Genomic DNA, 25,297 nt, shown 5'->3' with positions numbered 1-25,297 from the left:
GCTTCTGTGGTTTTACCGCCTAAGAAACACTGAAAATCAATGGGAAGCAATGATATTTGGTTTTGTTTTATGTTATGGCTGGTTTACGGGTCTGAAAAATATTCAGATTAATTGGCATTCTCTTTGGAATATGTAGCGGTAGCCTCATGTGCTCAAATAGCTGGAGTCTGGAGTGTTCATAAAACATCAACATCATGCCCTGGATCTCCCCTTCCCAACTTGCAACCTCAGATTTCTAACAAGACAGCTTATCTGCCTGCAGCCCAAAGGCCTAGAAATCCATCGCAGCGAGCCCTTCGTCAGTCGCATTGTGGGGTAGAGAACGGAATTTTGCTGCACGACAGAAGGCATGCTGGGGTAGGATGGCTTTGAAAGCACACAAGTAGAACTTGCCTTCAAGGGACTCTATGGTGAAGGAAAGAGAGTAGAAAAGATATTAAAGGAAACCACGTCTGAAATGATGCAAACTTTCGAATAGGATCCTGATCCTGAAGCTTGTCTTCTTAATGCATCATTGCCTTCCGTGACATTGATCTATACATTCTGGCAAAACCAAAAAGATTTTTTTAACTAGAAAGGACCTTAGTGATGATACTGGTGTTCAGTAAAAGCATTAATTCAACACTTTCTGTGAACCCCATAGCATGCATAATTACGTGTTCCTGAAGCCCATTCATTTAATTTTGCAAAAATTATATTGAGTGCAGAATCATCTGTTCCAAATTCAAATAAATGCATGGAAGAGTGGTAGTTTGGGGTAGTATTCCTAGACGTGTGTCTATATTTTCCCCTAGCTATTTGTATTGCATTAGTAAGGACCTTTGTGGCCTTCGGTTTTCTCATATGAAAAGGAAAAGAAATTAGAACACCAGGTTCTGCTACCCCAGAACCTATTATAAACTGCCTGACCCTAGGTGAAATTGCCAGCAATATTAATTAGCTAGAGATATGAACTATTATGGCAATAGGTCCTAATCAGCTTGGCTGCTACTTCTTCTGTGTGATAGATTACCTGCTAAGGCTAATAGTAAACGTGTTGAATCATTGACCAATCTATTTTAAAAGTAAATTATATGGGAGATCTTTGAGTTAATGTTCATTAAAATTATACCAAGCTCCCCCCACACTACAAACAAAAACTAAAAATGATATACATCAAGTCATATGCCCCTGCTTCAAGCACGCATCATATCTTATTCTCATGTACTAATATTGAGCTTTCTCAAGCTCACCTTTATCATAACTTTAAAAATTCTTTGGAACCACACACATCTGGGAATTCTGATCATTTGGACTCAATATGTTCTTCTGTTGTAAAATTCTAGGATATACCTAACCCAGTAATATAAGACTCTTCTAATCTTATGTCTAAATAATCAGGTCTGTGCCTAAATATGAATTGTTTTGGAAATTTCTTCTATTTCTTCTTTTAGGAAGGGATTTACTTACTGACAATGGCACAAAAAATCTTAGAAAAATTAGATATCCTGGATGAACAAGAAAAGATACTCCTGACCAAACGAGAAAAGGTTTGTGACTTAAAAACTAAAATGTAATTTTATTGTTAGAAAATCAATATTTCAAATATGAACATTAATTTTACTTTTTGATTAATGGTGCATTCATATTAAGAAGCAAATTTATTAATAAAAAGAAAAGTATTACAGTAGCTAAGTCATCCACCTAAGTGGATTGTAAAAAGAATTAATATGCATGATAGGTTCTATACAGCCACGGCATATGGTTACCAAGATGTAACTAAATTGCTTAAGATGGATATAATCCCCCACAACCAAGTATTAAATGTGCCTGTTCCTTACTAGAGGGTCACTGTGAGTTACAGCTGACTGGATGGCAGTAAGAGTGACAGAGACTTCTGACGACTGTATTTATTCTTGCAGCCAGGTTAAACATATCAAAAGTTATTCAGTTGGTTTACTAAAAAGAAAATACCATGTTGTTACAAAGGAGGGATATTGAGACTCAGAAGTTAAAGTAAAATTAAAAAGTAATATCTAATTAAAGTTAATATATTAATAAAAACATAGCCCTTAAAATCATGTTTTTGGAATATATAAGTAACTTAATTTGGGGCATGCAAAGACTTGCAGAATAATACAGCAATGTGAACAAATGAGGCCCATGTAAGGAGCAGTGGAGTCTGGGAAAAGAGGGAAGGGATTAGCAAGAGGAACTCTTAAGAGGATGAACTTTTTGTGAGCCTGAAAACTAAATGCTGATGTTGAATAAAATTTCCCTTCTTAATTATCTCCTTTCATTTAGAAAATAAATCAGAGAAATATTGGGAAATGGAATAAATTCATCCTGTTATAGCTAGAGATTTTGAAAAACCAGAGGTAATTTATAAGAAAAACTATGTGAAACAGAGATAGCCCAAAGTTCATTTAGTTATTATTAAAATTAAATGTAATATACTTTAGAAAACAGAAAGAATAACATCTAATTTGTCATAAAATTTACACCCTATATCTGCATTTTAGGTTCTAGTTATTAATGATAAAGCTTTCCTTTCACTTAATTATCCTTTTTTGCAAAGCATTTTTGTGCATTGCCTCCTTTTGTATTATTATTCAGAGTTCATGTGTTACTGATGGAACAAAAGTTTATATGATTATCTTTCAAATCCTTTATTTTTTAAAATTGTTTTATTAGGGGCTCACACAACTCTTATCACAATCCATACATACATCAATTGTGTATAGCACATTTGTACATTCATTGCCTTCATCATTCTCAAAACACGTGCTCTCCACTAAAGCCCTTGGCATCAGATCCTCATTTTCCCCCTCCCTCCCCATTCCCCCTCCCTCATGAGCCCTTGATAATTTATAAATTATTATTTTGTCATATCTTGCCCTGTCAGAAATCTCCCTAGATCCTTGTAATCGATTCCCTCTTTCCAACCCACCCTCCCAGTATCGCCACTCACAACACTGGTCCTGAAGGGATCATCCGCCCTGGATTCCCTGTGTTTCCAGTTCCTATCTGTACCAGTGTACAACCTCTGGTCTAGCCAGACTTGCAAGATAAAATTCGGATTATGATAGGGGGCGGGGGGTAGAGAAGAAGCATTTAGGAACTAAAGGAAAGTTGTATTTTTCATCAGTGCTACATTGCACCTTGACTGGCTCGTCTCCTCTCCTAGACCCCTCTGCAAGGGAATCTCCAGTGGCCGACAAATGGGCTTTGGGTCTCCACTCGGCACCCCCCACCCCATTCACTATGGTAAGATTTTTTTTGTTCTGATGATGCCTTATACCTGATCCCTTTGACACCTCGTGATCACACAGGCTGGTGTGCTTCTTCCATGTAGGTTTTGTTGCTTCTGAGCTAGATGGCCTCTTGTTTACCTTCAAGCCTTTAAGACCCCAGATGCTATATCATTTGATAGCCGGGCACCATCAGCTTTCTTCGCCACATTTGCTTATGCATCCCTTTGTCCTCAGCAATAGTATCATAGAGGTATGCACCCAATGATATGATTTTTTGTCCTTTGATGCCTGATAACTGATCCCTTCGACACCTCGTGATCACACAGGTTGGTGTGTTCTTCCATGTGGGCTTTGTTGCTTCTGAGCTAGACGGCTGCTTCTTATATCTTTTGATAGCCAGGCACCATCAGCTTTCTTCACCACATTTGCTTATTCACTTGCTTTGTCTTCCGCGGTTGTGTCAGGAAGGTGAGCATCACAGAATGCTAATTTAATAGAAGAAAGTACTCTTGCATTGAGGGAGTGCTTGAGTGGAGGCCCAATGTCCTTCTGCTACCTTAGTACTAAACCTATAAATATAGGCACATAGATCTATTTCTCCATCCTCATATATAAATATATTTGCATATGTACATGTCTTTACCTAGACTTCTATAAATGCCCTTTGCCTCCCAGCTGTTTCCTTGATTTCCCTTGGCTTTCCTCCTGTCCCACTATCATGCTCAGCTCCCACCTGGGTTTCAGCAATATCTCTTCATTACATTACCCTTGATCATGCCCTACCAAGCCTGCCACACCCACTTCACCACCAATTTGGATCACTTGTTGTTCCCTTGTCCCTGGGTTTGTTAACACCACTACCTTTCCCTCTACCTCCCCATCCCATGTCCCCCCAGAACTGTCGGTTCCATTGTTTTCTCCTCCAGATTGTTCATCCAGTCTATCTTATTTAGACAGAACTGCAGAGATAATAACATGCACAAAAACAAGAGAGAGCAAAACCAAGCAACAATATACAACAAAACAACAACAGCAAACCAAAGACAAAGAACAAAACAAAACACAACAAAGAAAAGCTTGCAGTTAGTTCAAGGACTGTTTGTTGGCCTTTAGGAGTGTTTTCCAGTCCAGCCTGTTGGGGCACCATGCTCTGGCCCCAAAATCCAACTTCAGCATTCCCTGGGGACCTCGTCACTCCATTCCCTTGCTGTTCCGCTGCACTCCTGCTGCACTCTCCCAGTGCTTTGCCTCAGTGTGGCAGGGTCAGGTCGGACAATTCCCACACTGTCTCCGGTGCTCCCCACAGGGCCATGGGTCAGTGAGGGGAGTCATGTCTCATAGTGGGGCTGCCCATGTGGTACTCTCTGTGGACTGGCTGCTCAAATTGGGTCATCATCCTCAAGGCCTTGTGGGCCAGGATGTGCTCCACTCTTTCCTCCTCCCCCTTCATCTGCTCCTGTCTGCTCCTATCAGATATGTCCCTCTCCCATAGCTGCAGATTCAATGCCGTCCTTTGAGATAAAATCTTCTGGGGGGAGGGGCAGGCATCTACTTAGTATTTGGTACTGGGGCCAGCCCCCCAGACCTCTCCACTGGTTCCCTACTCCATGCCTGAATGTTGCACTCACACCTTGGGTCACTGGGTTGAAGTCTGGTCCCTCTTTCCCTGTGGAGAGATAAACAATGCTTTCCCATTGGGTGGGTTAGTGCCCCCTGCCCCGCTCCCCTTTTCTTCCTTATGTTCATCCTCTTTTACCCCCTTTCCCCACCTCCTCCCCAGTTGTCTACCATGTGCACCCCTGGATTTGATCTGGTCCCTGCCATACTACATGGTCCTCACCCCAAGAATGTTTGTATACAGTAGCTTTTTCCCTATGCCCCTTTTGCACTTTTTAAACACTTACCTCAGCGGACTCATGTTCTACTTGTCCTTTTGCAAATCTTTTATTTTTAAATGATAAAATTAAAACATACTTTTAGAAACATTTTAATAAATAATTTTATTGGGGGCTCTTACAACCATTATAACAATCCATACATCAATTGTATCAAGCATATTTGTACATCTATTGCCATCATCATTTCCAAAACATTTTCTTTCTACTTGAGCCCTTGGTATCAGCTCCTCTCCCCGCCTCCCGCCCCTCCCCTCCCCCTCTTGTGAACCCTTGATAATTTATCAATTATTTTTATTTTCATATTTTATACCGTCGGCTGTCTGCCTTCACCCACCTTTCTGGAAAATCAAAACACTTTTTTTTTTCCTTTTCAAAATCAGTTTATTGGGGACTTGTACAACTCTTATCATAATGCATATATACATCCATGTGCCAAGCACATTTGTACATTTGTTTCCATCATCATTCTCAAAACTTTTGCTTTCTATTTGAGTCCTTGGTATCAGCTCCTCATTTCTTCCCCTTCCTCCCCCCCCACCACAAACCCTTGATAATTTATAAATTATTATTATTTTGTCATGTCTTACCCTGTCCGACGTCTCCCTTCACCCCTTTTCTGTTGTCCGTGCCCCAGGGAAGGAATTATATGTAGATCCTTGTGATTGGCTCCCCATTTTTACCCCACCTGCCCCTTCCCCTCCTGGTATCACTATTCTCTTTATTGGTCCTGAAGGTCCAGGAATCTGTCCTGGGTCCCCTGTGTCTCCAGTTGTTATCTGTACCAGTATACATCCTCTGCTCTAGCCAGATTTGTAAGGTAGAATTGGAATCATGGGGTGGGGGGGGGAGCATTAGAGAACTAGAGGAAAGTTGTATATTTCATCGGTGCTATACTGCACCCTGACTGGCTTGTCTCCTCCCCGTGACCCTTCTGTAAGGGGATGTCCAGTTGCCTATAGATGGGTCTTGGGTTTCAATCTGCACCCCCTTCTTTCACAATGATATGATTTTTTTGTTCTTTGATGTCTAATACCTGATCCCACTGACACCTCATGATCACACAGGCTGGTGTTCTTCTTCCATGTGGACTTTGTTGCTTCGCAGCTAGATGGTCGCTTGTTTATCTTCAAGCCTTTAAGACCCAAGATGCTGTATCTTTGATAGCCAGGCACCATCATCTTTCTTCACCACATGTGCTTGTGCACCTGCTTTGTCTTCAGGGATCATGTCGGGAAGGTCAGCATTATGGAATACCAATTTAATAGAACAAAATGTTCTTGCATTGAGGGAGTGCTTGAGTGGAGGCCCAATGTTCTTCTGCTACCTTAATACTAAACCTATAAATATAGGCACATAGATCTATTTCCGCATCATCATATATAAATATATTTACAGGTGTACATGCCTGTATTTAGACCTCTATAAATGTCCTTTGCCTCCTAGCTCTTTCCTCTATTTCCTTTTACTTTCCTCTTGTCCCACTATCATGCTCGGCCTTCATTTGTGTTTCAGTAACTCCTCTTGGTTACATTGCCCTCCCAAGCCCTACCAGGCCTCCTATAAAACACACTTTTTTTCTGTGAAATAATTTATTATAAATAAATCATTTTAATGGGGCTGTTATAGCTCTTATAACAATCCATACATCAATTGTATCAAGTACATTTATACATATTGCTACCATCATTTTCTTTTTCTTTTTTTAAAATCATTTTATTAGGGGCTCATACACCTCCTATCACAATCCATACATACATCAATTGTGTAAGGCACATTTGTACATTCATTGTCCTCATCATTCTCAAAACATTTGCTCCCCACCCAAGCCCCTGGCATCAGGTCCTCATTTTTTCCCCTCCCTCCCCACTATCCCCTCCCTCATGAACCCCTGGTAATTTATAAATTATTATTTTTGTCATATCTTGCTCTGTCCCATGTCTCCTGTCCCCCACTTTTCTGTTGTATGTCCCCCAGGGAAGAGGTCACATGCAGACCCTTGAAATAGGTTTCCCCTTTCCAACCACCCTCCCTATACCCTCCCAGTATCACCACTCATATATTGAGTTGCCTAAAGAAAAAGTAATGTGTAGCATTTGGCCCCTTCCTCCAACCCTGTCCCATGAGGCAAACAAATGTTAACAGTTGGAGCTTATCTGTTCTATCTTCTCCAGTACTCATAAAGATAACACGCATGCATATATGCATACATAAAACTCCAAAACCAAACTCACTGCCATGAAGTCAATTCTGACTCACATACATATTCATAATATAAACACACACATACATACATACACATATATGTATATTTTTTCAATTTCCATCTCTTAATGACAAAACAAGGAGGTAAAAGTTAACACATAAATTACTTAGCTAATCATTTATCTTTTTAAACTTCCTCTTTTCAAATAATATAAGATTCATAGGACATTACAAAATGTATAGTCTCCTGACGCTTCACCCAATTTCTCCCAACAGGAACAAGTGATAGAGTTGTATTATACTATTTAAATATGGCACACTAATGAAGCTAGACTACAGAATTGCTGCCGTTTTCATCATTTTTCCAACCTGCCACCATTTATGTGTATGTGTGTGTGTGATTCTATACAATTGTATCCCCGTATAGCTTCATGTAAGCAACACTGTAAGTAAGATACAGCATTGTTCTCCCACCACAAAAACACGCACTCATGTTACCTCTTTGTATTCCCTTCCATCCCATTCCCGTTTCTACCCTCTGGAAAGCCCTGAGCTGTTTTCCATCTCTACAGTTTCATAATTTGGAGAAGGTTACATAAATGGACTTTTCAATACGTAAACTTAGGAAAAAACATTTTATTGGGAGTTAATACAGATATCATTCCATATTTCATTCATATCAAGCAGTACTGTACCATTGCTGCCACAATCAGTTTCCAAACACTCTTTTCCTTCGTGAACTCCTTGACCTCAATCAGCTCCCTTTTACTCGCCAGCCCCACCCCCACTGTACCCCCCAGAAGCCCTTGAGTTAGACTTTTTCCTACTAAACATAATGCCCTTAAGGCTCATCCTGGTTTTTGTATGAATTGAGAGTTAATTCCTTTGTGATCTCTGAGTGGCATTCTGTTATATGGATATAATACAAAATTATATCAATATTGAGTTTCAATAATTTACCTATTGGGTTGTCTTCAGTACTTTGCTGTTAAAAATAAAACTATGAAGAATATCCATGTATTGGTTGATAATGATATGTGAACATGGCTTTTCATTTCTCTGTGATAAATGGCTGAGTGTTCTTATCGATACCATTTTTTAATACTTACTAACATACTGAAGCATAGCTTTCATATCTAGAAATTCTTTTTTAATGTCTTCCCTTTCTTCATTACGTTTACATTTTTCTTTATCCATGGGCATATTTATAACACTCAGGGAGTCGCCTCCGTCGCCGCCGCCCCCTGCCCCGCCCCCCCCCGCCCCCCGGGTTCCCCCAGCCCCACCCGGTCCAGCCCGGTTAGGAGCACCCGTTCGATAAGCGCCGCTCTGAGGGCGAGAAGATCCGAAAAAAATACCCGGACCGGGTCCCGGTGATAGTAGAAAAGGCGCCCAAAGCTCGGATAGGTGATCTGGGCAAAAAGAAATACCTGGTACCGTCTGAGCTCACACTTGGTCAATTCTACTTCTTGATCCGGAAGCGAATTCATCTCCGAGCTGAAGATGCCTTGTTTTTCTTTGTCAACAATGTCATTCCGCCCACCAGTGCCACAATGGGTCAGCTGTACCAGGAGCACCACGAGGAAGACTTCTTTCTATACATTGCCTACAGTGACGAAAGTGCCTACGGTCTGTGAAGCTGCTGCCCTGGAGCTGGGGTGTTCCATTCTGCAAAGAGAAAGGTGGCCCCCCTTTCTTGACCCGTCCCTCCTTCAGGCTCAAATACCACCTCCCTTCTTCAGGACCTGCACTACTTACTGTCTGCGGCTTTCTCCCCAGCCCTTCCTAGCAGGAGCAGGAATGGTGGAAATGGCCCGGAGTAGCTCTCCTTTACTTTCTTCCTCTGCACCTTTCTCTGCCACCTCTCCCACTCCACTTCAGACTTCTTGGTTGTCAGTCTTACATCCAGTGATTGTTTTCGGTTTCTGTACCCTTTCTAACTACCCAAGGGGCCCAGAACCCCCACATTGCCTTTCATTGCCTTCTCTTTGGGGGGTAGATGGAAGGCACTAAAACTGTGTGGGGGAGATAGGCACATCAGTAAAGAGGAAACCACCCAGCTGAAAAAACAAACAGACACTTAGAACAGCAGTTTCAATATCCTTGTGTCTTTTAATCGTATCTTTTTTTTTTAATCCTATCTTCCAGGTAATGTTTATATCTATTTTTATTGTTTCTCTACAATTTCCTTGTTTCACATGGCCAGTGAGTTTTAGTTGACTGCTGAGATTATACCTCATTGGATATGAAATTTTGTTGTGCTCCTTAAAGAGCACTGGACTTTGTACCAGATGTATTTAAGTTACTTTGAAGCAATTGGATCTTTCTGAGGCTTTATATTAAGTTTTCTTTGTGTGGATCCAACAGGTTATTTTAGCCTAAGTAGTTAAGTCAGAATGCTCCTTAGAGTCAAAGATGGCAAAACTTGTCGCATGTACTTTGGACCTGTTGTCAGGAGAGACTAGTCCCTAGAGAAGGACATCATACTAGTAAAGTAAAAGGGCAGTAGGTAAGAGAAAGGCCTTAGGAGGGATTGACACAGTGGCTGCCTTGGTGGGCGCAAAATAAGAACAATTGTGACTGGGCAGTGCTTCGCTCGGTCGCTATGAGTCGGAACAGACTCAGTGGCACCTAACAACAACATCAACAAACTGCAGGTGATTCCCTTCTGAATATTGTAACTACATGCCTGTAACTACATGCATGACTCGTGTGAGAGGGAACGATTTGTCCCTAAACCTAAATGGTTCCAGAGAATTGTTTGGTGTGGTATTAGTTGGGGGTGGCAGCCCCCCACCGCTAATCACGGGTTCAGTAAGCACAGTTGTACAGTTGATGTATATATATTATATTAATTATATTATATTAATTATATTAATTATATTATATTATAGTCATCAAGAGCATGAGATAGAAATAATGGAGTCAGACGGATTTCATGGTAGAATGTTCACCTCAGCCAGGTTTGATGGTGCACATGGAGAGAGGGGGAAGGGAAGGAGAGCAAGGGAAAAAGGGAGCGAGGATGGGAGAGGAGAGGAGAAGCCAAGAGAGTGAGGGCATGAGGAGAGACCAGCGAGAGAGGCCTCTATTGTTAACCCAGGCTTAGATACCTTTGGGGTCATGCAAGCCCACTAATTACAGGTAAAGACATGTGTACCAGGAAGGGGTTGCACTATGTTATACAGCAGTGAGAGAGGGTGGTCTAGGGACATACACGCAATAGGAGGAGGAGGGATTGGGGCTATACATGTGACAAGATGGGCGGGTCCTAGATTAGATGGCAGTTTAACTTTGACCTGTTCTCTGGATCTCCATAGGAACCATTATCAGTAGGGTGTGAACTCCACCTACAGGAACCAAGCTAATGGTGACAAGCCTCAGGGAGAAGTAATCCATTGTCCCCAGCAGCAGGGAACAGGGCCCACCCCTGTGGTGGTGCTGGGAGACAGCAATTGGGATTGCCTTCAGGGAAGATGCCTGTAAACACCTGACCTCCCCCCACTGTTTGGCCTACTGCTTCTTTCCAAGGTTTCTACCCCACCCAGCCTTGTAGAGTTTAACTCTACACATGTGGAGAACATCCCTCACTCAAACACACTCAAGAAGACCCCTCTACCAATCCCATTGGGGCTCTCTCTGGTCAGCTACCTCCTCTCAAGTACTCTAACCTGTACCTGAGTTGCCCTATCTTCCCAACTCTGGGGTCTGTCTCATCGACTCAGCAAAAGCAAGACCTAAGCTTATTTGGATCCCCATCCCTTCTGAATCTGAGAGGTAAGAGGGACCGATAGATAGATGCAGTCATAAGACCTTTACAGGTTGATGCTCAGGGCTTCTAATACTAAGTCTACAGTACTCTTCATGATAGACTTGCACTTAAATTCCATGTGTATATAAGTAAGATTAATTTCTATTCTTTCTGCCAAAGATTTACTTTGTTTTATTTTTCACTCTAATTCTGTTTTGTTGCAGGTAAACAGACTCCACTATGGAGGAAGGAAAAAATCTTTGAATACTCCCCTGACTTGTGATTTTCAATCAGAATCTGAACCACCTATTACTAAACCTGCACTTAAGACAGCATCCATGATTGAAGAAGACAAATCATATACTAATAAACTAAAAAGGTAGCCATCATAACTGCATCAAACTTTCAATCTGGAGTTTTAAAGGATTTGTTTTTAGATGCAGTCTATATCAAAGTGGTTTTGAGTGATAATATTCTATATTAGAATTCTTAAGTTTACAACATATTTAGTGTAATACTTCACTAATACAGATGGAAATTACAATTCTGAATCATAAAAGGTTTTTAAAAGGCTTAAAAAAACTCTACTATTTTGCCACAAGTTAGTGTCGGCTAATTTTAACTGATGAATTTTAAGAAGAAAATACCTGCCTGGAAACTAAGCAAGGTAAGTTCTCTCTGTAACTCTCAAGGCTGGCCGGAACATGTCGCAGCTGGTCTTTCACTAGTATTGTGTGCGTATACGCCATCTAATTTTTCCAGGCATCAGGAATGTAAAGGAGAACCCACATTAAAGAAGAACCAAGATGTAGAATCAATAGGACTTCAGGTGCATTGGACATAGATGGTAATGTGGCCGTTATTCTCTCATTTACTCTGTGAAGCAATCCAGTGTCGTTTCACATGGTATTTTACAGATGAAAATCCCAAAGTCACATTGCTAACAAGCCACAGAGGCGGAATTTTAATCCTAGGGATCTGATTGCAGATGGACTCATTTTCACACCCCATTCAGAAGCTTCCTGATTGCGGAGGCTAGGTGCACTTTGCACTAAAGTAGAGAAGATACTAGAGAAATCAGGTTGGTGTGTGTAAGACAAGTTTTTCATTTGGATATTGAGATAGTTAAAGTTTATTGTGCCAACCTGGCTGATGAACTAAAGTGACCAGATTTTAACATTGGTAAAGCAGGACACCATTGACGGGAGGGGGAGTATTCTTGATTAAAATTTTGGTCTATATGGAGCAACAAAAATTTTCATAGAACGCAAAAATAGTATTGTAATTTTTAAAAATTTCAACATAAGTACAATTTACAAATATAATACATTAAAAATTATGTCTAGTATTATTTTATTCTTGGGCATATTTCTCATTTGAGTGAATTTTTTTCAGTAGGTTGCTATCATTGTTTAAAAGGTCATGAAAAATTTCACAAGAATTTGTTAAATTATATTTCACACATAAAATGGTTTTCAAAGTCTCAAAACTTAATTGTGATTTTTCTGATGTACACACTTTATTTACCATAGAATAAATGCATTCGGTCGCAGCATTAGTTCCTGATAAGGACAGCGCGTATTCCACAATTTTTAGTGCATTATTGTATGGAACATGGTTTGTTTCAAAATGATGAAATATTTCTAACCATTTGTTCTCTATTGTGGTTTTTGCTGATGCCCAAGATTTAACCTTTTCCTTATCAATATATATATTTTTAATAATGATACCTCATTTTAAATTACTTTTGGAAATATTATATATGGGAAATTTTGAGTAATATGAGCGAATGATTTTTGCACATCATTCCAAATAAGTTCTTGTTTTAATGAAACCCAATAAAAATATTCAATATCATTGAAATGTACCATCCACTCTTCTAAATAATCTATGCAGTTACCATAGAACTTTTTAACGTGATTCATGATCTCTGCACGATTTATTGCATCTTGTTCTTCTAGCTGGTTTATATTACGGATAGTTAATGGAAGAAAATTATTTTCTAACCACTCTTGACACTGAAATTTTAAATTATTAACTTCATTTGCTATTTTGATTACCGAAATTTTGTCACCTTCAATAAGTTTTATAGCATTTTGAAAAAGAGCTGCTTGATTGTGTACAAACTCTAGCCAAATTTTTGAAGATTCTTTTTCAAAAAACTCTTCTAAAATTCTAGGACACTTATCCTGTGATAGAAAGTAAGATTTCAAAGGATCGTATATTTTCAAAATTCCTTCGACAGCTGGCAAAAGAGCTAACCAGTGCGTTTTACTATATCCAAGTATTTTCTGATATTCAACTTCTGCAGTTTCACAAATTCTTTAAGCATTTCAACGCACACAATGTATATATAGAAATAAGAATATATTTTAATAACAATATTTTCCACATCTATGGACAACAAATCAGCAGCTGTTTGAATGGCATTATGTATTATGTGCACTGTACAACCAAAACCAATAATGCTTTGATTAAGGTTTTGTTTAATTTATAAAAAGTCTTATTTGTACCTCTTTTCACTTTTCCTCCAAAATTTGCATTCGTGTTGTCCGCACAGTATGCAATCATTTTATGTTTTAAATTGTTTTTTCCAAAATATTAATAATGGAACTGAAAATTATTTCAGAAGTTTCGCCGGACACAGAAATAAAATCTAAAATTCTAATTTTTATTCCAGTTTCTGAATCAAAAAAATGTAATAATGGTTGGAGATAGCTTTATGTCCTTATGATTAGATGCATCAGAATTTATGGATATAAAATTAACTTTTTCTAGATTTTTGTTTAATTCTGAAAATGCATATGGGGAAAGCACATTACACACAATTATCTCGGATTTTGTTCTAGCACAGGCAGATTTTTTTGTTGATTAACTTTTTGACAACTTGTGATGTACAGTTCATAGATCTGAATGATTGTGATTAATAGCATGCAAAGACATAAGTCCTTCTGCTAATGCTAATTTATTTTCTTCGTCTCCATAAGTTGTTTTCCAAAAAATTTCCTGTATTTTGGAGGAAGATGCAGCAGTATTTAAATATCTTTCATGTTTCTGTGTCTCCAAGTGCTTTGAAATATCATTCTTCCTGCCGTGCAAGATAGAATATTCACCATTACATTTCGCACATTTTACCATGTAATCACTTTTTTTTTTAAATGGGAAATTCACTTCTTAGATCATCATTGAATTTGCATCCTCTTTTCTTACTCATTATGTTAAAAATCTTTTAAAAATAATATAAAATTATGTTATAAATTATTCTACACATATTGCTTAAAAACACAGCAAGTAGGTACAGAATTACAGGAGCATATTTTATTGTTAGTTTATAAATTAAATTAATTTTATTGTTATAAAGTAATTATATATTTTAAATTATTTTAATTTTAATCCTATATTTTTCTAAATAATAATAATACTCACTTGTATTATTTTTTCTCTGAATTTGCCATAATGTAAGTCATAAGTGTCACTTTCAAGGCTGATGCTAGACTTTTTGCCACCACTATAAAATATAAATAATACGAATACTGTCAGCTAAATTCAAGAAAATTTATGTATTTATGAAATAAGTAAATAAATTACTTACCTAAATGATCTGAATAGCTGATTTGTTGACATCACTTGTTTAACTAGCACTAGCACGCAGTATGATGTGTATCGTCTGAGAGACAGTTACAAAATGTTTTCATCATTGCCAACACCAAAAAGTGCCATTGTTCATGAAGGCCAAACAATGGTGGTCGAATTCTAACAACTGATCAACAATGCAAACTTTGATAAGCAGTTCTCTACAATCAGTTCTCAAGAATTATTTGTTATTATTAAAGTTTAACATTATAAAATTAACAAAAATAATATAAAACTCATATCCTGGCGAAATAGCCACATGGCAGCCGAAAACCGTATATTCCTTCCCGTTCTCCTGCCATTCCCTAGCTTGCTGTGCATTCTTTCCAAAAACCGGGACTTTTAAAAATGCTGCAGGACGTGGGACAAAGTATTAAAAATCTGGATTGTCCCGCTTAAAGCAGGGCATCTAGTAACCTTATGATAAACACATGTGGGGTTAATTGAATGGCGGAGAGATAAATGGCTCAGTGAGCCTCGCCTTTCTAGGTCTCCGGTCTCTTTTTTCCGATGGTTGTACCAGGGTGCAGCTGCCTTAGCCAGTGCCCTGATTCAACTAGCAAGGCTCACTTCCTGCAAGACATCCCTGAGGAGAAGCCACATGGACCTACCCAGATGCAGTCCTAGGTGCTGGAGCAGCCATGTGGAGACCCCTGCCAGTGCGGAGATGCTTACACATTCACTGACTCGGCTTTCCTCCTGCAGTTGGCATCATTGCGTGTGTTTTGTGAGCTGGAGGAGGACTTTGTGGATTGGTGTCGGACATATGGGTTAATGTTGGACTTGTGGGTTTGGGTAGCACTGGGTTGGGATATTTTCCTGATATGCACTTATCCTTTATATAAAACCCTCTCTTACACATGAGTTTCTGTGGATTTGTTTCTCTAATGTACCTAGACTAACACAGATATGTTAAACTTCAAATGTCTGTGGGTATTCAAGTGCAGGTGGCTGCAAGCCATGCTGACAAAGAAGTTGGAGCTAAAGTCAAAGGAGTTGGTTTGGACTTCTGTAGCTCAGACAGCCATCTTGCTTGTATACATTCAGACTGTGGCACAAAATACAGCTGGCTCTGACTTTTCTCATTTAAGATTTACTGGGATCTCATGCTCCATTTCTATCATCGAAACCTATGACCATGTGTTAAGAAAAATGACTTGTGTCTAGCACAAATGAAGGGTTTACGTAATTTAGTTTTATCACGAATGTTATACATGACTATTTGTTTTTATTGTCATAGGTATAGCAAAAGTTATTTAGAAAACTATACATATTAAAGTGGAAGTTCAAAATAATACTCAGAATAAATAGGTTGCATGGAAGTTAGGAACATGGGAAAGGGGAAAATATTTATATATATTCATGTCCACTTATGCAACAATGTAATATAGTCTAGTGGCTCATTCTCACCGTGCCCCTGTAGGACAGAGTAGAACTGCTCCTGTGGGCTTCTAAGACTAACTCTGCATGAGGACAGAAAGCCTTGGGCTTCTCCCAGGAGCAGGAGAAAGTTTCAAACTGCTGACCTTGCCCTTAGCAGCCCAATCGCAGTGAATTTGGTTTAGTGACTCCTTTGATGCATTTCAAGGCAATATTTAATGTGTTTTCTGGTAATACTTTATAGGGCGATACTGTTACTACCTCTGAAGACCACTTGCTAAGTAGTTTATAAAGGTAGCATTGAGCCTGGGTAAGTCACAGTCTAACCCCACCAGAGGCTGAGTAATATTCCTTACCCAAAGTCTAAGTTTGATTGACTCATACCTTATAAAGTCAAAGGTAAAGCCAGATCCAAAGAGGCACATGTTCCAAAGGAAAAGTGCATTTTAATTGACCATCAATAAAAAAACACATTGGCAAAGAAAACAGGAAAAGTTCAGGATCTAGATAAGAATTGAGGTATAATGTAGGCCAAAGGAAATGAAATTTGGTTGAAGAAACCCAGAGAGAAAAAAAGCTAGGACACGTAGATCACCCAAGTAGCAGCATACCTGGGCTATAAACTTTGCCTCCGAGATGACAGGTGCCTACCAACTGTCTGTCTTCAAGTTCAAGTAGTGGTTCATGCTGTTTTATATTCTTGCTCTGAGTGAAACAAAGTTCCTTAGACATTGGTGATTTCAACTAAAATATGTCTTTCTGGTAACACTCATAGTTTTAACATAGTTTGTGTAATTTTTCTATAAAATAAACTATGTGTAATGCAAGCCATACGAATTTTTTTGTGGCGTTTTTTACAAGAAACTGCAGGCAGCCGGTTAACACTTGGTTACTAACTCAAATGCTGGTGGTGAGAACTCGCCAGCAGCTCCACAGCAGGGAAGATTTGGTGATCTGCCTTCCTCCCCATGACAGTTTAGGAACCTACTCTGCCATCTGTGGTGGCTATGAATTGGCACACTGCAACAGCATTTAAAAAAAATACAACAGCCCAATTGATTTAGACAAAAATGAAGAAATAAAGTATATGGCATAATTTGTTGTTTAATTCTCTTGCCTTGGCATGGTCAATAAAACACGAGTAAACATCTTTCTGGTACTCCCTGCTTTCAGCCAGGATCCATCTGACATCAGCAGTGCTATCTCATTTCGCATCCTCTTCTGAATCTGGCTTTAATTTCCAAGAGCTCTCTGTCAATATACTAGTGCAACTGCTGTTGAAAAGTGTACTTGCATGTGATATTGCTGATATCGTTCCATAACTTACACATTACAATTTCTTTGAAATGGGTAGAAATATGGACCCCTTTCAGTCAGTTGGCCAGGTAGCTGTCTTCCAGCTTTCTTGGCATAGATGAGTGAAAGCTTCCAGTGCTGTGCCAAGTCATTGGAACATTTTCATTGGCATCCCATCAACTTCCGGAGACTTGTTTTTCTGCTAATGCTTTCAGTGCAGCTTGGACTTCTTCCTTCAGTACTACTGATTCTTGATCATGTGATATCTCTTGAAATGATTAAACATCTGCAAGTTCTTTTTGGTGCAGTGACTGTGTATTCCTTCAAATCGCTCCTGCGTCATTCAGTATTTTTCTCACAGACTGCTTCAATATTGCAACCAGGCCTCAAATTTTTTTCTTCAGTTTGTTCAGCTTGAGATCGACTGAGCATATTCTTCTATTTTGGTTTCTAACTCCAGGTCTTTGCACATTTCATTATGATACTTTATTAATCTTCATGAAATTCCCTTTGAAATTTTCTGTTCAGCTCTTTTACTCCGTCCTTTGTTCCATTTGCTCTAGCTGTTCTACAATCAAGAGCAAGTTTCAAGGACTCTTCTGACACCCACTTTGATCTTTTACCCTTCCCTGCCTTTGAATGACCTTTGGCTTTCTTCATATATTATGTTCTTTATGCCATCCCACAGCTCATCAGGTCTACGGTCACTAGTGTTCAGTGAGTCAAATCTAGTCTTAAGATGTTATCAAAATTCAGGTGGGATATGTTCATGGTTGTGATTTGACTTTCAAGGACTTCTTTTTCTTCCACTTCAACCTGAACTTGCATATGAGAAAATAATGGTCGTCCCATTGTCAGCCCGTGGCAGAGTTTGTGCTGCTGATGTTGAGCTTCTCCATCGACTTCCCACAGATGTGGTCAATTTGATTCTTGTGTATACTATTTGGGTAAGTCCACATGTATATTCACTTCCTATCTATCCCCAAGGCCTTATTTTCCAACTAGTGTTCCTTCCTCTTTCTTTCCAACTTTGCACTCCAATTGGCACTAATTATCAGGGCATCTTGATTGCATGTTTGATCGACTTCAGACGGAAGAAGTTGAAAGAATTCTCCGATCTCTTCATCATTGGTTTTAGTGGTTGGTGCATACATTTGAATATTAGTTTTATAGCTAGATGTCCTTATATGCATATAATATTATCCTATCACAGACAACATTGCACTTCAATATAGATCTTGGAATATTCTTTTGGAGGATGAATTCAACTCCATTACTCTTGAATATACCATTGCCAGCATCGTAATCCAGATGATTGCCTGATTCAAAATGGCCAATCCATCCATTTCAGCGCACTGTTTCATTTCTTGATGTTTATGTCTTCCATTTCATTTTTGATAACTTCCAATTTTCTTAGATTTGTACTTCATACATTCCAAGTTTTTATTATTAATATAGATCTACAGCTTGGAAAAGAAGTTGAGACTGGAACTATAAATCTGGGTGACATTAGCCTTTAGGTAATATATAAAGATGTGGGACTGAATGATATCATCTTAGGGTGCGTGTCTGAAGACTCAGAGCTGAGTCATAGGTTGTCCCAACACTTCAAGATGTGTTATTGTTGCTAGTTGGGCCATGGAGTTAACTTCATCCAGGGAGACCTTATGTGTAACAGTAGAAAACATTGCCTGGCCCTGTGCCTTAGTAATGGTCACTGGTCTGTTTCAGCACATTGCTGCGGCTATTCTGTCAACCCATCTCATTGTAGGCTTCCCTCGTTTTCACTGAAATGCTCCTTTACTGAACATGATGTCCTTTACAGGGATGTGAAATACCACTCATTAAACAACACAATTAACTTTCTTACCACCAATAGCCAATTAAAGAATTTCATGAAGTAAAAGTCCTCATTTTAAGTCATAAATAAATTAATACTGTGATCCTATGTGGCATAGTGTTCTGGTGTCTAAACTGCCCCCAAGTCACTGGCCCACACCTTTGCCTCAAGTATGGCAATATCCTCAATATTATCCTTCGTGGTTTCTAGCATATGTTTCTGAAAGTGTTGGTTGTGAATGATGATTTCCTAGCTTGCCACCATTCTAGCGCAGCAATAGATGGTTTCCTGGCTCCATCTACTTCAAGTAAAAATTGCTTCTGCTTTCAGCTCTTGCTGAACCTTTTATACATTATACAATAATAATATTAATATAAAAGCTTCTATAGCTATTCTTCTATAACTGGGACTTCCCTGCATTTCTCCAAACTAACTCTGGGGATCTATTTAATAAATTATCAGGCTGTTTTAATTTTAACTAACTTTTATTTCTTCCAGGTCTGTCTCCTTCAAATGTGACCCTGAAGATAAAAATGATTCTTTTGAAAAGTTAAATGTAAAACCACACTTTGTTCCAGCAAACGAAAACAAGCAAGAAAATAAATCCATAGGTAATTCTTTGTGTAGCATAATATTTACATAATATTGAGAGTGATTTATTAATTGGTGCTTTATTATTTATTATTTAGTAATGTGTGTCCTGAAAGCTCTTGACAAATTATCTTTTCACAGGCATTTGCATTTAGGTATATGAGTTATAATACAACATAAAAGATTTCACAGTGAGCTATAAAAAACAATTCCCTGAGGGTACAGAGAGGGAGTAAAGGGTGGAGCCGGAAGAACGATGACTATGTAGCCCGACTTTCGGGGAATAAATAACAGAATGGTCGATGAACAGATACATCGGATAGTGTAAGATACGGGTGGGGGGGGGGCGGAAATAATAATAATAAAGTCTAATTGCAAGGGTTTCTGGAAGGTAGGGTGGGGGAGAGTGTGGAAAAAGAGAAGAATTTCTTAAGAAGAAGAGCTGTTAAACATAGAATTCACAAAACAAGAATATATTTTATAGTTTTTTTTCTTCTCAGAACAAAATTGAGTTCCCTTTCACCTCACGTTCATATAATTTTTAATCAAAATGTACCTGTCTTGCAGGATTAGAAATTTAGGAATCGGTTAACTAGGACTTAGGAGCCCAGTGGGATAATGGTGAAAGTTCTTGGCTGCCAACTGGAGAGTCGGTGGTTTGAAACCACTCACAGTTCCATGGGGGAAATAGGTAGCAGTCACTCCCTAAGGAACTACAGCCTTGGAAACACTGGAGGGCAATGCCGTGGTGAGGGATTGAGCTAGGAGGAATCAGCATGACCGATCACTAGATAATTTGTTTTATGTTGTCTTTTTAAAAAATCTCTCTCTGACATCATCAAATCAAGCATTTAATTGGACCGTTCTGAACAGTCTTCTTGACTGAGTTTTCTTGACTTACATTGTCCCCCTCCTTGCTTTGTTGCAAATTTTGTTCACCCCTGCTGCCTCTACTAGTGCACTTCCATGCAAACGTCAGCCCCTCTGTTCTACCGAAACGTCACTGGTCAAGATGACCAATATCCATGCTACTAAGGCTAAAAGATGTATTTATCTGTTTGCTTTTAATTTCTTCCACCATTCAATAAAAACACTGTTAGCTGATTACTCCCCTCTTCAAGCTGACCTTGTAGGGAGCCGGCAACTCTTGTTTTCTTTTGCTTTATTCCTTTCTCTTACCGACTTGTACTGGCAAAAACTCTCCTTCCCACGCGGCCCAGAAGGGATGAAAGTGGACATTATCGTCTTGCTGCTAATCTTAGGAGGAAGACATCTGGTGTTTCACTCTTAATTAAGCATGATGTTAACTGTGATTCTTTGTAGATGACCCCTTACTAGACTAAGGAATTTTCCTTCCATTCCTGCTTTACTGTGTTATTTATCATGAAAGAGTGTATATGTTTTCGAAGGCTTCCCTCATGTCTTGAAATAAGTATATGATTTCTATATTATTGATCTTATATTCCACATTAATTGATGTCTCTCAATTTATAATTATATTTTCACTTATTCACTCCTTTGTTTCTTTACATTTTATTTTCTTTCTTGTCCTTTAAATATAAGTATCCTTCCACAGGAATAAAACTTCTGTAGTCTAGCACTAATGCTTAGCATGTTGTACACAATCAACATGTACAATGTTGCCTTTATGACATCTTTTATTTCATTTAAATCTCACAGCAATCCTATAAGGTAACATTAATTTTTCTACCATAAATTTACTTTTTTAATGCCCCCCTTGATTTCTTTGGTAACATTATTATTATTATTTCCACATAACACATGAGGAAACTAAGGCCCTAAATAACTTCCCTAATGCTACAAAATTCACAACTAATGAACATAAAAGTCAATTTAAGGCTATCTAGATACAAAAACTGTGTATTTCAATGGATGTATGTATGGATGGATTGTTATAAGAGTTGAATGAGCCCCCAATACAATGATTTTTTTTTAAAAAACTGTGTATTTAACCCTATAGTATATCTACTTAAAAACTATGTTAGCTAATAATCCAGACTGAGGATGAATGAATACAGCTGGAAATGATTATTTCTTCTGTAAAGAAATTAACCAAAGGATTCCTTTGAATCTCTAGCTGATTTTACTTATTTAGAAATCTAGTTTTTCCAAAGAGGTTCAGCTCTATTGTGTAATAATAAATAATCCAGCTATACTGTGTTAATAGAATTCCACTTTAAAAACAAATTATTCTAAAACAGATTTAGCTACCTTTTCACCTTTTAAAAATAAAACCAATGTCTATATAAACAAATAATATTAACATCAAACTACATTTATAAAAATCTTACTATTTGTAGAGAAAATGGTTTATTGGGTTTAATTAGAAGTAATTTAATAATCTAAAACTATTATTTGTTTGGGGGGTTGTTTAGAGAAACTACAGATGATAGAAGAAAATCCCAAATCAAAATCCAGTAGACCTTTGCTTTATCTTAAGGATACACCTGAGGTAAGTTAAAAACTTTGTGTGCTTATAATTGCTTAATAGCAACTGAAGTTAGTCTTAAGAACTTTACTTAATACTGAAATGAAATTTATTTTAGGATTTAAAGACATCAAAATTTTAAGTGACATAATCTTAGATATTTATGTAAAAAGCTTTATATATATATATGGGAAGAACTGAAAATAATATACAAGTATTTTTGTGGACCGTATTTCAGAATGGTAGAAGTTATATTATTTAACATAATAATAACAAACACCTCAATTATTTCATAAAGTCACTTAAGGTAGGGCATCACAAAAAATGGGCGGAAAAAATATACATGGAGAGACTTCATGGAAGATGGTGGAACGAGAAGATTTAGCATCCCGAGTCTCCCACAAGAACACCAAGAAAAGCGACTAGACATCTACACTATCAACTCTGTAAGAACTCTCAAAAAAGGTATGCAGAGAAGCAGCAACCACATGATGAATCAAGAAAAAAGTGACTTCATTTTTTTTCTCCTCATAACATCAGCTCCTGAAAACATATGAAATAGACACTGGCAGAATATAAAGGAGAAATAGGCAATTCAACAATAACACTGAGATACTTCCACATACCACTTCAATAATGGACAGAACATCAAGAAAGAAGATCAATAAAGAAAAAAAAGCTATGAATAGCACTACACATCAACTAGAGCTGACAGGCATAACAAAGAATACATCACCGTGACAGGTTTTGTGTCAACTTGACTGGGGCAGGAGTCTCCGTTGGTTGGCAGTATTCCCCCACAATGTGATTTCACACAATATAGTAAACTCCAGGATGGGACTGTAGTAAACTCCATGAGTAGCCAGCAGCTGTTGCGGAATGCAGCCCCCTCGATTAGGCCACAGCCCTGCTGCTATGAGATCAGCAGGCAATATGAGGTAGGTCAACAAAACAGATTCAGGATCCAGATCCAGCAGAAGTGAAGCTTTCCCACTGAGTTGGCTTAAGAAGGTGCAAGTCACACCCGTGAAGAGTCTTTCTTCTCCCACACAAATGAATCACTCTCCATCTACCCTGCATGCATTGGATTCTTCCCACTTCTGCTCCACATATTTAAGTTTCCTGGCCTGTGCACACTCTAGACTTATGTGATTGGCCTTTCCTGACATGCATTGCTAGCATTAAGTTCTTCTTACATGAAATATTTCTTTGCTCTTTAAACCTTCATTGCTATCCCTCATTTCTATACTACTCCATGTTTGCGTATTGTATTGATTGGTCTTGTTCTTAATGATATTACTCTAATATTTTATTAATATCTCATGTATGCTAATCATTCTTATCTATCCAATTATAATGTGAGCTCTTTATGGTCTATATTTTTATCATCTCCTTAATTTTTATCTCATTTTATCTAGAATTAAATATACAAAAATTATATTTCAGTATAGGAAAGTTATAAGCATTAAACAAATATTTATTTGGTTTATTGATGAGAAAGCACAAGTTATCATTTTGGATATTTATATACATATACATATTTTGGATATTTGTCTTGAAATGAAAATATATGGGATTGAATTGAGACTTTTGCCTAAAAATACTGGATTATTTTTCCAGTTCTTTATTCCAAATTATCCAACTATTTTCTATGTTAAAGAGACTAACGTTTCTGTTTAACCTAAGAAGGCTTTTGTTTTTCAGAATATGATTTTTTAAACTTTGCTTGCATTTGTAGAGATAAACATTACATTACTCTAAAGACTATGTTTTAGAAAAAGTAAATAAAAAGTAGAAAACTGTGTGAACACATAAGCAAATCTTTGCCTTCTACAGATTAGCTTCCAGACCACAAATGGTAATAGTAATGATTATCTCCTTGGCTTTTTATTAGGGTTAAATAAAATATTATATTTTAAAAACCAGACAGTTGTTAGTTATTGTAATTAAATACTGCAAATGAGAACCAAGCACAAATTTAAAATTACCAATAAACACATGGAAAAATAATTTCTAACATGGTTTTCCATTTTCTCTAATGTTTAGGTGGAAAGTTTTCTAAATGAGTTCTATTCATATAATGACTCAGCACATAGAAGATCATTTGGTTCTTCAGCCTTTTCTCCTGTACTCAGCATTCAATCTAATGTTTATAAAAAAGAAAAGGACTCAGCATTATTTACAAGTATGTGAACTGTCATACTTATCTTGAAATAAAATTTAACTAAATCTCTAATCAATGACACTCTAAACAGAAGGACCTTATGCTCCAGGGAGATGAACGATAAGATTCTCTACCGTAAATTAATAAGGTGAACCAGAGGCAGATAAAAACACATAGATTTAGGAATAGCTTTTGGGCTTGAACTTAATCCTAGCTCCAATTTAAGAACAATGAATTTTTATGACATGACCTTGTTCGATACATGCCCTCATGAAGAAAACGCAGACATGGGTGCAAAGTGTGGTGAAGAAAGTAGATGGTGCCTGGCTCTCAGATAATATAGTGTCTGCAGTCTTAAAGGCTTATTTCCAAACAAGAAGCCATCTAAGTGAGACATCAGCTAAATTCACATGAAAGAAGCACACTGACATCCGTTATCCAAGGGCTGTAAGTGATATAATCCAAATCCAAAAGAAGGAATAGCACCAGGATTTATATTGCGACACTCTGGTGTGCTGAGGGCTATGGATGCCAGTGGACGCCAAAATACACTTGAAGGATCTCCACGGGGAACTAGCCTCTGACCATGACTGAGGAATGAGAATAACCTGGTTATCAGACGGAGTGTATTGGAGAGATGACTACAGCAGATTAAAATGATAAATCTGGCTTGAATGGTTGAAACCTTGTCCCTTGATCTCCCTTCTGATACACATTGGGGTTGATCTGAGTTTAAGATTTTCTGTGTTTCTTTCACATTGGAGTTTATCTCTGTTGTATTATGTCATTGTTGGTAGCCTTCTCGACTCGTTGTTAATGTATTTTTCTGCATATGTAACCCAGGATGGGTGAACCCATAG

At 38.0% G+C, this 25,297-nt stretch overlaps 1 protein-coding gene and 1 pseudogene across 1 annotated transcript; both read left to right on the top strand.

Moving 5' to 3' along the window:
* Positions 1–1,454: 1,454 nt before the first annotated feature.
* C1H1orf141 (chromosome 1 C1orf141 homolog) lies at positions 1,455–24,466 on the top strand. Its single transcript, XM_075535847.1, has 5 exons — positions 1,455–1,529; positions 11,309–11,463; positions 19,732–19,844; positions 22,221–22,297; positions 24,320–24,466. The coding sequence occupies exons 1-5, from the start codon at positions 1,455–1,457 to the stop codon at positions 24,464–24,466; spliced, it is 567 nt and encodes a 188-aa protein (XP_075391962.1).
* On the top strand, positions 8,169–9,077 carry LOC142429033 (gamma-aminobutyric acid receptor-associated protein pseudogene; annotated as a pseudogene).
* Positions 24,467–25,297: the final 831 nt, after the last annotated feature.

The sequence above is a fragment of the Tenrec ecaudatus genome, chromosome 1 (assembly GCF_050624435.1).
Source record: "Tenrec ecaudatus isolate mTenEca1 chromosome 1, mTenEca1.hap1, whole genome shotgun sequence".
Taxonomy (NCBI): domain Eukaryota; kingdom Metazoa; phylum Chordata; class Mammalia; order Afrosoricida; family Tenrecidae; genus Tenrec; species Tenrec ecaudatus.
This window is presented reverse-complemented; position numbering and strand designations above follow the sequence as displayed.

What these genes read in the sequence shown, in the direction of transcription:
- C1H1orf141 (XM_075535847.1), top strand. Translation starts at nt 1,455, where the DNA reads ATGGCACAAAAAATCTTAGAAAAATTAGATATCCTGGATGAACAAGAA. An exon ending in TCCTGACCAAACGAGAAAAG is followed by an intron (nt 1,530 to 11,308) that starts GTTTGTGACTTA and finishes GTTTTGTTGCAG; the next exon opens with GTAAACAGACTCCACTATGG. An exon ending in GCAAGAAAATAAATCCATAG is followed by an intron (nt 19,845 to 22,220) that starts GTAATTCTTTGT and finishes GGGGTTGTTTAG; the next exon opens with AGAAACTACAGATGATAGAA.